We start from the raw sequence: 13,536 nt of genomic DNA on the forward strand, positions 1-13,536 counted from the left end.
CGTCCGCAGGCTTACCGGCATGTGGGCGTGACGCAGCCGTGGGTACGTCACGAGACGTGGCAAGCAGAGCGCAAAGATGAGGGCTTATTGGAATGCACCCTGGCCGTGACAGCAAGGCCTTAATTTTTGCATCATTAGTGGCGGGACTCTCCCTTAGAGATAGGGTGAGAAGCTCTGCCATCCGGTAGGAGCTCAACGTAAAGCCGCTGCTCCTCCACATCGAGAGGAGCCAGATGAGGTGGTTCGGGCATCTGGTCAGGATGCCACCCGAACGCCTCCCTAGGCACGTTCAGCTGGTAGGAGGCCACGGGGAAGACCCAGGACACGTTGGGAAGACTATGTCTTCCGGCTGGCCTGGGAACGCCTCGGGATCCCCCGGGAAGAGCTAGACGAAGTGGCTGGGGAGAGGGAAGTCTGGGCTTCCCTGCTTAGGCTGCTGCCCCCGCGACCCGACCTCGGATAAGCGGAAGATGATGGATGGATGGATGGATATTTTTGTTCCTCTTCAAACTGTTGGGCCACATCCGGCCCACCGCGTCGTTTTATATGGCCCGCGAAAGCCTGGAAATAGTATACATTAAGTACTTTATCTCATTGGTCCCCAACCTTTTTGTATCCACGGACCGGTCAACGCTTAATAATTTGTCCTGGATCCCTTTTTTTTTTTTTTTTTTTTTTCTTTGGCATGAAAAAAGGACATTTTTGTCATGAAAAAGGGAGGTTTTTGTGGTTGGTGCACTAATTGTAAGTGTATATTGTGTTTTTTATGTTGATTTAATAATAAAAAAAATATATATGTATATATATATTCAAAAAATAAAAATTAATAAAAAATTATTCCGCGGCCCGGTACCAATCGGGCCACGGCCCGGTGGTTGGAGACCACTGCTTTATCTTTTCTCACTAAATATAGACTCATTCTGTCCTTTTTCACAGAAAACTCCATGTACTACATGCAATTGCATATATTTAAAAGTCTAATATTATCGAATAATGTATCCAATAGCCCTGCGATGAGGTGGCGACTTGTCCAGGGTGTACCCCGCCTTCCGCCCGATTGTAGCTGAGATAGGCGCCAGCGCCCCCAAAAGGGAATAAGCGGTAGAAAATGGATGGATGTGTCCAATACTATATTGTCATTAATTCCAATGTTTTGTGTTGAAATATGTTTTGAATAGTCCAGGGTGTAGCTGGGTTAAGCTCCAGCGACCCCGTAAGGGACAAGCGGTAGAAAATGAATGGGATTAACGGATGTTTAAAAGGAAATTATACATCAAAGCGTACACTTTAAAGATTTTACGGTGAAAAACTGGTACTGTTTTTCAATTTACAGTATCCATCCATCCATTTTGTACTGCTTGTCCCTCTAAAAATCTGGCAGCTCAGTCACTATAATTGTAATTAAAAATACGAAACAGTAATACAATTTTTCCTTGTAATGTACAGTAATGACTCAATTTAGATTATGACAATTGATAATGATCGGCTACTACAGACCATATTTCTTTTCTCATGGTGATAAACAGAGGCAATTTTCCAGTGTTGCTGCCTGTTCAGTTCAGTTCATCCAATCCATTCATTTTCTACCGCTTGTCCCTTTTTGGGGTCGTGGGGGGTGCTGGAGCTCATCTCAGCTGCATTCGGGCGGAAGGCGGGACAAGTTCAGTTTCAGTTTATTTCGACCATTTATACGATACAAATTAATGCATTACATATTTCCAGTTACATTACAGCACGTCCGAAAAGGAGTAGGAAGAAGGTGAGTTTGAAATGCAGTTTTAGTCTTTGATGACACATTACTAAGTTGATGCAGATCACCAAGAATACATGTTTGCAGTCCCATTGCGATGTTTATATTTAGGAGTGTGATTGCTTCTTTTGTTGTTTTCAACCATAACTCTTTTTTATTCCTGACATTCCCACAATAAATTAACAAGAGTTCCCTCAGCTGCCCGACACTTCATACACAATTTGCTATCCACTGCACCAATTTTAAACAGCTAAGAAGATGTAAAATACAATCTATTCAAGATCTTAAATTGACTCAGCTTATTTTTAATGCTTCTAAAGGGCTTATTGGCATTTTTCCCAAACATCATTCCATGATACATCTCTTTCATCTGAAATGTTTAAGTCGATCATCCATTTCCTAACAAATGCATTATTTGCATTTCTGGTATGATGTTCATTTATTATTCCATAAAATCTTTTAATTAATTTCTTAATTGTATCTTGAGTTCTGGCCTCTGAGCTGCGAGTTTTTTACCGCAAAATCTATGGTTGTTGTTTTTACGGTGTGTGATTGTAAATAGAAAAAATAACACTCCCGTTTTTTTCACAGTAATATATCATTCTTACATATTTTACAGATGCTTTGTTTTCAGTGTACGTAAAAAAAATCTATGGTAATCGAAAGCTTAAGCAATTGTGCATTAATATCATGAGGCGAATCCTTAAACATTTCTATTCATTTATCTATAGCCATAACTTAATGAAAATTAATTTGACACCCTTGATCTATTCCAGGGGTAGGGAACCTATGGCTCTAGAACCAGATGTGGCTCTTATGATGACTGCATCTGGCTCTCAGATAAATCTTAGCTGGTATTGCTTAACACGATAAGTCAGTGTTTTTCAACCTTTTTTGAGCCAAAACACATTTTTTTCATAGAAAAAATTCTGAGGCGCACCACCAACAGAAAACATAAAAAAAATTAAACTCAGTAGCCAATATTGACAAAAAAAATAGTTCTCGCAATAGCTCTTGTCTCTATGTAGGTGTACTATCAAGCAGTAACTTATTTTGAGTTTTTCGGTGTTTTCCTGTTTTGGTGGCTTTTCTTCTTTTGTTGGTATTTTCCTGTAGCAGTTTCATGTCCTCCTTGAATGCTATTCATCGCACCTGCTTTGTTTTTACAATCAAGACTATTTAAGTTGTGCGGACGCACTCCTTCTTTGTGTCGACATTGTTGATTGTCATGCCATGTACGGATGTACTTTGTGGACGCCGTCTGCTCCGCACACTGTAAATCTTTGCTGTCGTCCAGCATTCTGTTTTTGTTTACTTTGCAGCCAGTTCAGTTTTAGTTTTGTTTTGCTTCAATGCCTTTTTTTTAGCGGCACTCGCCTTTTGTTTATTTTTAGTTTAAGTGTTGGATACATTTTTACCTACATGCTGCCTCCCGCATATTGTGATCAAGACATACCATGTTCCCGACATCTACAAAAGCAATTAGCTACCTGCTGCCACCTACTGATATGGAAGAGTATTACACGCTTACTCTGCCGAGTTCTAGACAGCACAGACACTCAATAACAGCACATTTTTGAATTATAGTTACGGCTTTGCAAAAAATATCAACCCAATTAGGTGAAATTACATAATCTCTCCCACGACACACCAGACTGTATCTCACGGCACTAGTGGTTGAAAAAAACAGCGATAAGTAATGAATAATTCCGCTGGTAATCACAATGTTAAAAATAACGTTCAAAATATCAAACATTCTCATGCATTTTAATCCATCCATCCGTTTTCTACCGTTCTTGTTCAAGAAGTCGCATTAATGGTAAGAACTATCTTATTCATTAGCTTCAGAATAACAATGTTATTAAAAAGAACAAGATACTTCTTATATTCTTAAAATGTTGGTCTTACTTAAAAATGCACACATTTATTTGTATTTAGTGTTAAACATTATTATATGGCTCTCTCGGAAATACATTTTATAATATTTTGCTTCATTGCTCTCTCAGCCAAAAAGGTTCCCGACCCCTGATCTATTCATTGGTGTGAACTATAAATGCAGTGGTCATTTTAGGCATATCAAACTATTTAAGGAAATTTGATTGATTGATTGATTGATTGATTATTTTATTAGTAGATTGCACAGTACAGTACATATTCCGTACAATTGACCACTAAATGGTAGCACCCGAATAATTTTTTTCAACTTGTTTAAGTCGGGGTCCACGTTAATCAATTCATACTGTAATGAATGCTGCTAATTGCTGCTAGTAAAACAGTTTGTTCAAATTTGTGATTGTTTATGATTATTAAGTATGGCATTGCTCACCAGGTGCTGGCTACCACATGGTGATCGTAAAGGAGGCTCTCTGTAATGTCGCCGAGATCACACGCCTTGTTCACCTGTATGTTCCTAATGCCACGATGGAGAGCAGTGCGGGGGCAGAGTTGTCTTACATCCTCCCAAAAGAAAGCACCAACAGGTTGGTTGCTATAAATCATGTGGTGTTCCTTTATCACAGGGGTCACCAACCTTTTTGAAACCAAGAGCTACTTCTTGGGTACTGATTAATGCAAAGGGCTACCAGTTTGATACACATTTAAATAAACTGCCAGAAATAACCAATTTGCTCAATTTACCTTTAATATATATATATGTATATATATATATATATATATATATATATATATATATATATATATATATATATATATATATATATATTAATGGGTATTTCTGTCTGTCATTCCGTCGTACATTTTTTTTCTTTTACGGCAAGTTTTTTTTGTAAAGAATAAATGATGAAAAAACACTTAATTGAACGGTTTAAAAGAGGAGAAAACAGGAAAAACATAAAAATAAAATTTTGAAACCTAATTTATCTTCAATTTCGACTCTTTAAAATTCAAAATTCAACCGAAAAAAAGAAGAGAAAAACTAGCTAACTTGAATCTTTTTGAAAAAATTAAAAAAAATAATTTACGGAACATCATTAGTAATCTTTCCTGATTAAGATTCATTTTAGAATTTTGATGACATGTTTTAAATAGGTTCAAATCTAATCTGCATTTTGTTAGAATATATAACAAATTGGACCAAGCTATATTTCTAACAAAGACAAATCATTATTTCTTCTAGATTTTCCAGAACAAAATTTTTAAAATAAATTAAAAAAACTTTGAAAAAAAACATTTATATTTGATTCTAAAGATTTTCTAGATTTGCCAGAATATTTTTGGGGAATTTTAATCATAAATTTGAAGAAAAATTTCACAAATATTCTTTGTCGACAAAACAGAAGCTAAAATGAAGAATTTAAATAAAATGTATTTATTATTCTTTCCCAAAAAAAAAAAAAAATTACTTGAACATTGATTTAAATTGTCAGGAAAGAAAAGGAAGGAATTTAAAAGGTAAAAAGGAATATGTGTTTAAAAATCCTAAAATTACTTTTAAGGTTGTATTTTTTCTCTAAAATTGTCTTTCTGAAAGTTATAAGAAGAAAATAAAAAAAATAAATGCATTTATTAAAACAAGTGAAGACCAAGTCTTTAAAATATTTTCTTGGATTTTCAAATTCTATTTGAGTTTTGTCTCTCTTAGAATAAAAATGTCAAGCAAAGCAAGACCAGCTTGCTAGTAAATAAATACAATTAAAAAAATAGAGGTAGCTCACTGGTAAGTGCTGTTATTTGAGCTATTTTTAGAACAGGCCAGCGGGCGACTCATCTGGTCCTTACGGGCTACCTGGTGCCCGCGGGCACTGCGTTGGTGACCCCTGCTTTATCATATATCATCATTATTTACTTGATGCACTTTATAAACTTTGTTTGCCTGTCAGGTTCGAGCTTCTGTTTGCCGAGCTGGAGATGAACAGAGAGGAGCTGGGCATCGCCAGCTATGGAGCATCAGTCACCACTATGGAGGAGGTCTTTCTCAGGTTAGAATTTAAAAGCAGCCTCTAAATTTTTTACACGTTTTCAATTTATTCAAACAGTTGCACCATTTCATTGTAGCGCAGTTTCCTGTTCTGTTTACGTACATTTCGTGATTTTATTTCTCACTAGTTGCCATGCAGTCAATCTTGCTTCCCCAGTAGTGTCTGTGGGTATCTATGGCAACAAGGTTGGATGTTTCCCCTTGGTCTGCTTAGAGTGCATGCTGCTTCAGCTACCGCTCCGTGCCAGCGTAATTGCTGCTGCTGAGAGTGTTTACCCTCACTGGCCTTATTATCTGCAAGTCAAGCTGAGAAACCAATTATGTGTCTCCATACACAGTGTAAAGATGCTACCCTATAATAATAAAAATAGGCAAATAAACTGCATTTCTTATTATCTTAAGTATCATTATCAATTAGTATTATCACTGGAGGACAATGCTAATCATTTTACACACTAAAAACAAGAAGGCGAACACATGCTAATAGCTAAGCCTAAGTCTTTGTAAACATTCTAGTCTAGATGGAACAGCGTTACAGCAAACAGTAAGTAGATATTAACGGTTAATTAACAAGTAGATTAATAACAGTCGAGAGAGGATAATATAACAGCAACTGTTGGTGTGTCAGAAGTACACAACACATAGTGAAGTGAAGTGAATTATATTTATATAGCGCTTTTCTCAAGTGACTCAAAGCGCTTTCCATAGTGACACCCAATATCTAAGTTACATTTAAACCATTGTGGGTGGCACTGGGAGCAGGTGGGTAAAGTGTCTTGCCCAAGGACACAATGGCAGTAACTAGGATGGCACAAGCGGGAATCGAACCTGCAACCCTCAAGTTGCTGGCACGGCCACTCTACCAACCGAGCTATGCCGCCCCATTGGAGGGCGGATCAATCCATAAATTGGTAGTATAAGTATATGATACTAGACCAGGGGTCGGCAAGTCAAAATGTTGAAAGAGCCATATTGGACCAAAAAACCCAAAAACGAATCTGTCTGGAGCCACAAAATATTTAAAGCCTTATGTAAGTGTTATTAATGAAGGCAACACATGATGTAAGTGTCTGTATTAGCTATATTAGCCTACTATCAAAGGCTGACTTAAATCTTCGCTGACAGAAATGTTGTATTTTAATATTTATTCTACACATTTTTGCAACATTAGAAAACATTAGTAAAATGAAGGCTTCTCAACAAAGCTCACCTTTGTGCATTCACGCACAGCATACAAAGTTTGGTGGACAAAATGAGACAAAAGAATAAGTGACATAAAACACGTCTTTCTGTGGCAGCATCGGAGAAAGTTGTACACGTAAACAAACTACGGTGAGTTCAAGGATCGCTGAAATTAGTAGGACAAAACTCTCATTAGTGAAGTATGTTTGATATAAACAGTGGGATTTCTAACAATTAAGAAGGTTTGTGTAATGTTTGTCTGTCGACAGAAACCGTAGTAAAACAAAAGATAAATATTTCTTTGATCTTTTAAAATTTTCGCACATCTTTAAAAAAGCTCCAGAGAGCCACTTGGGCGGCACTCAAAAGCCACAGGTTGCTGACCCCGGTACTCGACTGATGAGAACGAAATATTTATTTTTTTAATTATCATTTTTTCTTGTTTTCGTTAAAGTTTACACACTGGGAGAATAAGCCCTTAGGGCAGTGGTCCCCTACCTTTTTGTAGCTGCGGACAGGTCAATGCTTGATAATTTGTCCCGAGGCCCAGCAGGAGGGGGGGTATTTTATTTTGTTTTATGTTATTTTTGTGTCATGAAAAATTGAGTTGTTTTGGGTTGGTGCACTAATTGTATCAATCAATCAATCAATGTTTACTTATATAGCCCTAAATCACTAGTGTCTCAAAGGGCTGCACAAACCACCACGACATCCTCGGTAGGCCCACATAAGGGCAAGGAAAACTCACACCCAGTGGGACATTGGTGACAATAATGACCCAGTGGGACGTCGGTGACAATGATGACTATGAGAACCTTAGAGAGGAGGAAAGCAATGGATGTCGAGCGGATCTAACATGATACTGTGAAAGTTCAATCCACAATGGATACAACACAGTCGCGAGAGTCCAGTCCAAAGAGGATCCAAGACACAGCAGCGAGAGTCCCGTTCACAGCGGAGCCAGCAGGAAACCATCCCAAGCGTAGGCGGACCAGCAGCGCAGAGATGTCCCCAGCCGATACACAGGCAAGCAGTACATGGCCACCGGATCGGACCGGACCCCCTCCACACGGGAGAGTGGGACATAGAAGAAAAAGAAAAGAAACGGCAGATCAACTGGTCTAAAAAGGGAGTCTATTTAAAGGCTAGAGTATACAAATGAGTTTTAAGGTGAGACTTAAATGCTTCTACTGAGGTGGCATCGCGAACTGTTACTGGGAGGGTATTCCAGAGTACTGGAGCCCGAACGGAAAATGCTCTATAGCCCGCAGACTTTTTTTGGGCTTTGGGAATCACTAATAAGCCGGAATCCTTTGAACGCAGATTTCTTGCTGGGACATATGGTACAATACAATCGGCAAGATAAGATGGAGCTAGACCGTGTAGTATTTTATACGTAAGTAGTAAAACCTTAAAGTCACATCTTAAGTGCACAGGAAGCCAGTGCAGGTGAGCCAGTACAGGCGTAATGTGATCAAACTTTCTTGTTCTTGTCAAAAGTCTAGCAGCCGCATTTTGTACCAACTGTAATCTTTTAATGCTAGACATGGGGAGACCCGAAAATAATACGTTACAGTAGTCGAGGCGAGACGTAACAAACGCATGGATAATGATCTCAGCGTCTTTAGTGGACAGAATGGAGCGAATTTTAGCGATGTTACGGAGATGAAAGAAGGCCGTTTTAGTAACGCTTTTAATGTGTGCCTCAAAGGAGAGAGTTGGGTCGAAGATAATACACAGATTCTTTACCGTGTCGCCTTGTTTAATTGTTTGGTTGTCAAATGTTAGAGTTGTATTATTAAATAGAGTTCGGTGTCTAGCAGGACCGATAATCAGCATTTCCGTTTTTTTGGCGTTGAGTTGCAAAAAGTTAGCGGACATCCATTGTTTAATTTCATTAAGACACGCCTCCAGCTGACTACAATCCGGCGTGTTGGTCAGCTTTAGGGGCATGTAGAGTTTTGTAAGTGTGTTTTGTGTTTTTTATGTTGATTTAATAAAAAAATTAAAATAAAAAAAATATAAAAAATTCTTCCGGGCCCGGTACCAATTGAGCCGCGGCCTGGTGGTTGGGGACCACTGCCTTAGAGGACAAAAGAGGAGGATTTTGAGGGCTAAACTGATTTAATTGAGTGAGATAGTCGTTTTTGATTCTGCACAAAACATTGTATGTAAGATAAGGAATTAGAGAAACTAGTTGAAATATGCTGATATTGTTAAATTGTCAACAGCACTCATAATAAACAAATAGAAAAATGTACAGTTAATACATGTAATCAGTATTGGTATCGAACAAGTGTGTGCAAAGTTTTGACTGGTTCTTATTCAGTGGCAACACCTCAAACATCAAATATGAATGAGAATGTGGCATCTGGTTGTGTTCAGAGTGGGAAAACTGGTGGATTCAAGTTTGGACATCCAGGCAATCCAACTGCCTGCCCTGCAGTACCAACACGAGAGGCGCTCGCACGACTGGACAACAGATGACGCCAGCAGCATCAGCGGCATGACCGACGTCACAGACTTCACCGACAGCGGCACGCTCATCTCCGAGGACTGCTCTAACATCAAACTGAACACAGGGGTGAGATAAAAATTAGCCTTATTTTTTCTTCAATCTTGCTCATTTTCACTTGTTTTTCTCACATCAGGTCAGACTTTACCTGCAGCAGTTTTACGCCATGTTCCTGAAAAGGGCGCTGTACAGCTGGAGAAACTGGAAGGTGATGGTGGCCCAGTTTCTCATCCCTTTGGTCTTTATCGTTGTGGCGTTAGTGGTGGCACGCACCTTGCCCGATCACAAGAATGCTCCTCAGCTAGGTCTAGAGCTCAGTCGTTACGGTCCAACTCGGGTCCCAGTCGCTTTGCAAACGAAGGCCGGCTCCCTGGCCTCCGACATCGCCAGGGTGTACAGTTCGCAGCTCCCCGGGCAGCTCAGCCAGCTTGTTAACATAACAGGTAGGTGTGAAACAACAAAATAACATAACCTATGATGCATCCGGAAGCTATTCACAACGCTTTACTTTTTCCACATTGTTACAGCCTTTTTCAAAAATTGTACAAATACATTTTTATCCTCAAGTCTTTTTGAATACGATGCCACAAGCTTGGCACACCTATATTTAGTCAGTTTTCCCCGTTCCTTTTTGCAGCATCTCTCTAGCTGCATCAGATTGGATGAAAAGTGTTGGTTTTCATCTAGGATGTGTTGAGCAAAGGCTGTGAATACTTATGTACATGTGATTTTTTTATTTAAAAAAATATATATACTGTATGTATTTATTCATTTGATATGGAAATCATAATTGCATTTTGCTTTATGTTTACATTTTACTTTATATTTATTATTTTACTTATTTTTTGTCTGGTTTTGTATTTGTTTTGTATCATCCCGTGAGGTGTATATTATTTTTTGTTTAGTTTGTACTTCATGAAGTTTTTGTGTGTTTTTTTTTTGTGTGTTTTTTGTTTGTTTTCATTATATTTGGATGGATTTGTATGCTTGTGAATCTGGGTTATCCATTCACTACTTATGTTGAAGGTGGCAGGAAATATAAGATTTTCTTCATCCTTTTCCTTCTCAAGCATAGGTGTGTAAATATGTGTTTTGTTGTTAGAGTTTAATTGTCTATTGATCAAAAATGCACATCAATGAAGGAGATAAATAAAAAAAAATAATGAAAATAATACAGGTACTTAGAAAACAAACAGTTTTTTGTCCCCTCCCCCCAAAAAAATACCTAAAAAGTGAAAATAGATAAAATAAAAATAATAACACCCTTTCATATCCCCCATCCTACATTTCAGTCACAGTGGGTAGCAATGTACTGCCTTCTTCTTCACCACAAGCAGATAGAGAATCACACTAACTGACTAAAAGGAAAAAAAAAAGGTAACAACAAAAATAAAAAAATCACAAACATACAGAGAAGTATCACTGAATAAAAGCAACAACAACAACAACAAAAAAGAGTTGAGGTAAGTGTGGAAAGGTGCATTGTCAACAGTGAGTGTCACATTCATCAAATGGTGTCTTTAATTTAACTACGTAACTAATTATGCAGCCCCAGGTCAGGTCAAATGGTTTTGGTGTATTTATATTGTATTTAATTTTCTCCAAATCTAAGAAAGACATGAGGTCCTTAAGCCATGGGGAAGCCTTGGGGGCAAACTGTGATTTCCACTGCAATAAAATCCTTCTACGAGCTATTAATAATGTAAAGGCGATACTATCCCTAAAAGTCTGCTTAATTTTTTGATAGTTTGGTGGAATTATGAAAATAGTCAATTCTGCACAATTTAAAATGTAATGCATCTGCAAGATGTTTAAAAATATTAATCCAGTTGGCTTTCAGTCAGGGACAGGACCAGAACATGTGTGTCATGTTTGCATGACATCGAATACATGTATCGGCAATATAGGCATACATGTTTTCATTTTTAATACATTTGCAAAAAAAAACATTGTCATTATGGGAATGGTCTGTAGAATTTTGAGGAAAAAAGTGAATTTATTCCATTGTAGGATAAAGCTCCAAAACAGTAAAATGTGGAAAAAGTGATGCGGTGTGAATACTTTACGGATGCACTCTAGCTTACATGTATTCCTGGCGCTTAGTCCCTTTCTCTTCCTCTTTACAGACTTTACTGACTACATCCTAACTCAGGCCGAGGAAGAGGGCGGAAGTTTTAACGAGCGCTGCGTGGTGGGCGCCGCTTTCCGTGGCAGCAGCAACCTGTTTGCAGAAGCGACGGGCTACTTCAACAACGAGGGCTACCATACGCCTGCCACGGCTCTCATGATGGTGGACAACGCTCTATTTAAGCTTCTCGCCGGACCAAACGCTTCCATCCACACAGGAAACTACCCGATGCCACGCAACTTGTCGGAGGTCGCCCAGGGCCAGCTTAGAGAGTAAGTAAAACGTCGACCACGGAGAAGTAAACATAAGGTGATGATATGTAGTACTGTATACTTACTTGTCACTAGGTGTCAGTAACATAGCATATACACTCGTGTTCAAAACTTTACATACACTTGTAAAGAACATAATGTCATGGTTGTCTTGAGTTTCCAATAATTTCTACAACTCATATTTTTTGTGATAGAGTGATTGGAACTCATAGTTGTTTGTCACAAAAAAACATTCATGAATTTTGGTTCTTTTATGAATTTATTATGGGTCTACTGAAAATGTGACCACATCTGCCAAACAGCAGAATTTTTGTTTAATCTGACCACATAACTTTCCTCCAGAAGGTCTTATCTTTGTCCATGTGATGTCAGATGAAACAAAAATTGAGCTGTTTGGCCACAATACCCAGCAATATGTTGGGAGGAGAAAAGGTGAGGCCTTTAATCCCAGGAACATCAGGCTTACCCTCAAGCATGGTAGAGGTATTATTATGCTCTGGGCCTGTTTAGCTGCCAATGGAATTGCTGCTTTACACAGAGTGAATGGGACAATGGAAAAGGAGGATTACCTCCAAATTCTCCAGGACAACCTAAAATCATCAGCTCGGAGGTTGGGTCTTGGGCGGAGTTGGGTTTTCCAACCGGACAATGACTCCAAACACATGTCAAAAGTGGTAAAGGAATGGCTAAATCAGGCTAGAAAACCAAGAAGTTTAGCTGAACTGCACCAATTTTGTCAAAAGAAGTGGTCAAAAATTCAATCAGAAGCTTGCCAGTAGCTTGTGGCTGGCTACCAAAACAAAAGTGCCTTATTGCAGTGAAATTTGCCAAGGGACATGTGACCGAATGATAACATTGCTGTACGTACCGTACTTTCCGGACTATAAGCCGCTACTTTTTTCCCTCGTTCTGGTGCCTGCGGCTTATACAACGGTGCGGCTTACGGTAACCAGGGGTGCGCACTACCGAGGATGCGCGAGACCGAAGCAGACATCTGGCGCCAGATAACGAGAGCAAAAGAAAGAGTAGGAGAGCATCAGCGACAGTTTGCGCGAAGGAAGTGTTCATGCAAACACCCTCAAAAATGGACAACAAACTGAGAAGTGCATGAGTTGCTGCTTGTAAGTTAAAGGCAATCGATCTGGCTGTCAAAGAAGGAAATAGAGCTGCTGCACGTACCCTTGACATCAATGAATCAATGGTGAGACGTTGGAGACGGCAGCATGAGGACTGCACTTTTACTGCCGTGTTACAGGCGAGCACTTTGTATTACTTTGCACCGTTGTATTATTTGTACTCTGCACGAATGCTGTTCGCATGTCAAAGATGTGAAAGTTTGATTGAATGATTGAAAGATTTATTGTTAATAAATGGGACGCTTTGCGTTCCCAAACAGTCATCTCTGTCCCGACAATCCCCTCCGTGGTAGCAGGAACCCCTGTATACTACGGTAATTACACATCAAAACGCCTGCGGCTTATAGTCGGGTGCGGCTTATATATGGAGCAATCTGTATTTTCCCCTAAATTTTGCTGGTGCGGCTCATAGTCAGGTGCGCCTTATAGTCCGGAAATCACGGTATACTTTTAACCCAGCAGATTTGGTCACATTTTCAGTAGACCCATAATAAATTCATAAAAGAACCAAACTTCAGGAATGTTTTTTGTGACAAACAAGTCTGTGCTCCAATCACTCTATCTCAAAAATATTTTTAAAAATTATTGGAAACTCAAGACAGCCATGACATTATGT

The 13,536-nt window shown here is 38.9% G+C and overlaps 1 protein-coding gene across 1 annotated transcript in view; it reads left to right on the plus strand.

Moving 5' to 3' along the window:
• Window positions 1–13,536, plus strand: part of abca3b (ATP-binding cassette, sub-family A (ABC1), member 3b) — a 94,217-nt gene that overhangs the window by 57,796 nt on the left and 22,885 nt on the right. Inside the window, exons 16-20 of the mRNA XM_061884861.1 lie at window positions 4,080–4,230; window positions 5,590–5,688; window positions 9,255–9,453; window positions 9,521–9,827; window positions 11,511–11,784. Of these exons, the coding sequence (XP_061740845.1) occupies window positions 4,080–4,230; window positions 5,590–5,688; window positions 9,255–9,453; window positions 9,521–9,827; window positions 11,511–11,784 (1,030 nt within the window). The remainder of the gene's footprint in view (window positions 1–4,079; window positions 4,231–5,589; window positions 5,689–9,254; window positions 9,454–9,520; window positions 9,828–11,510; window positions 11,785–13,536) is intronic.

The sequence above is a fragment of the Nerophis ophidion genome, linkage group LG23, assembly GCF_033978795.1.
Source record: "Nerophis ophidion isolate RoL-2023_Sa linkage group LG23, RoL_Noph_v1.0, whole genome shotgun sequence".
In the NCBI taxonomy this organism is placed as follows: Eukaryota; Metazoa; Chordata; class Actinopteri; order Syngnathiformes; family Syngnathidae; genus Nerophis; species Nerophis ophidion.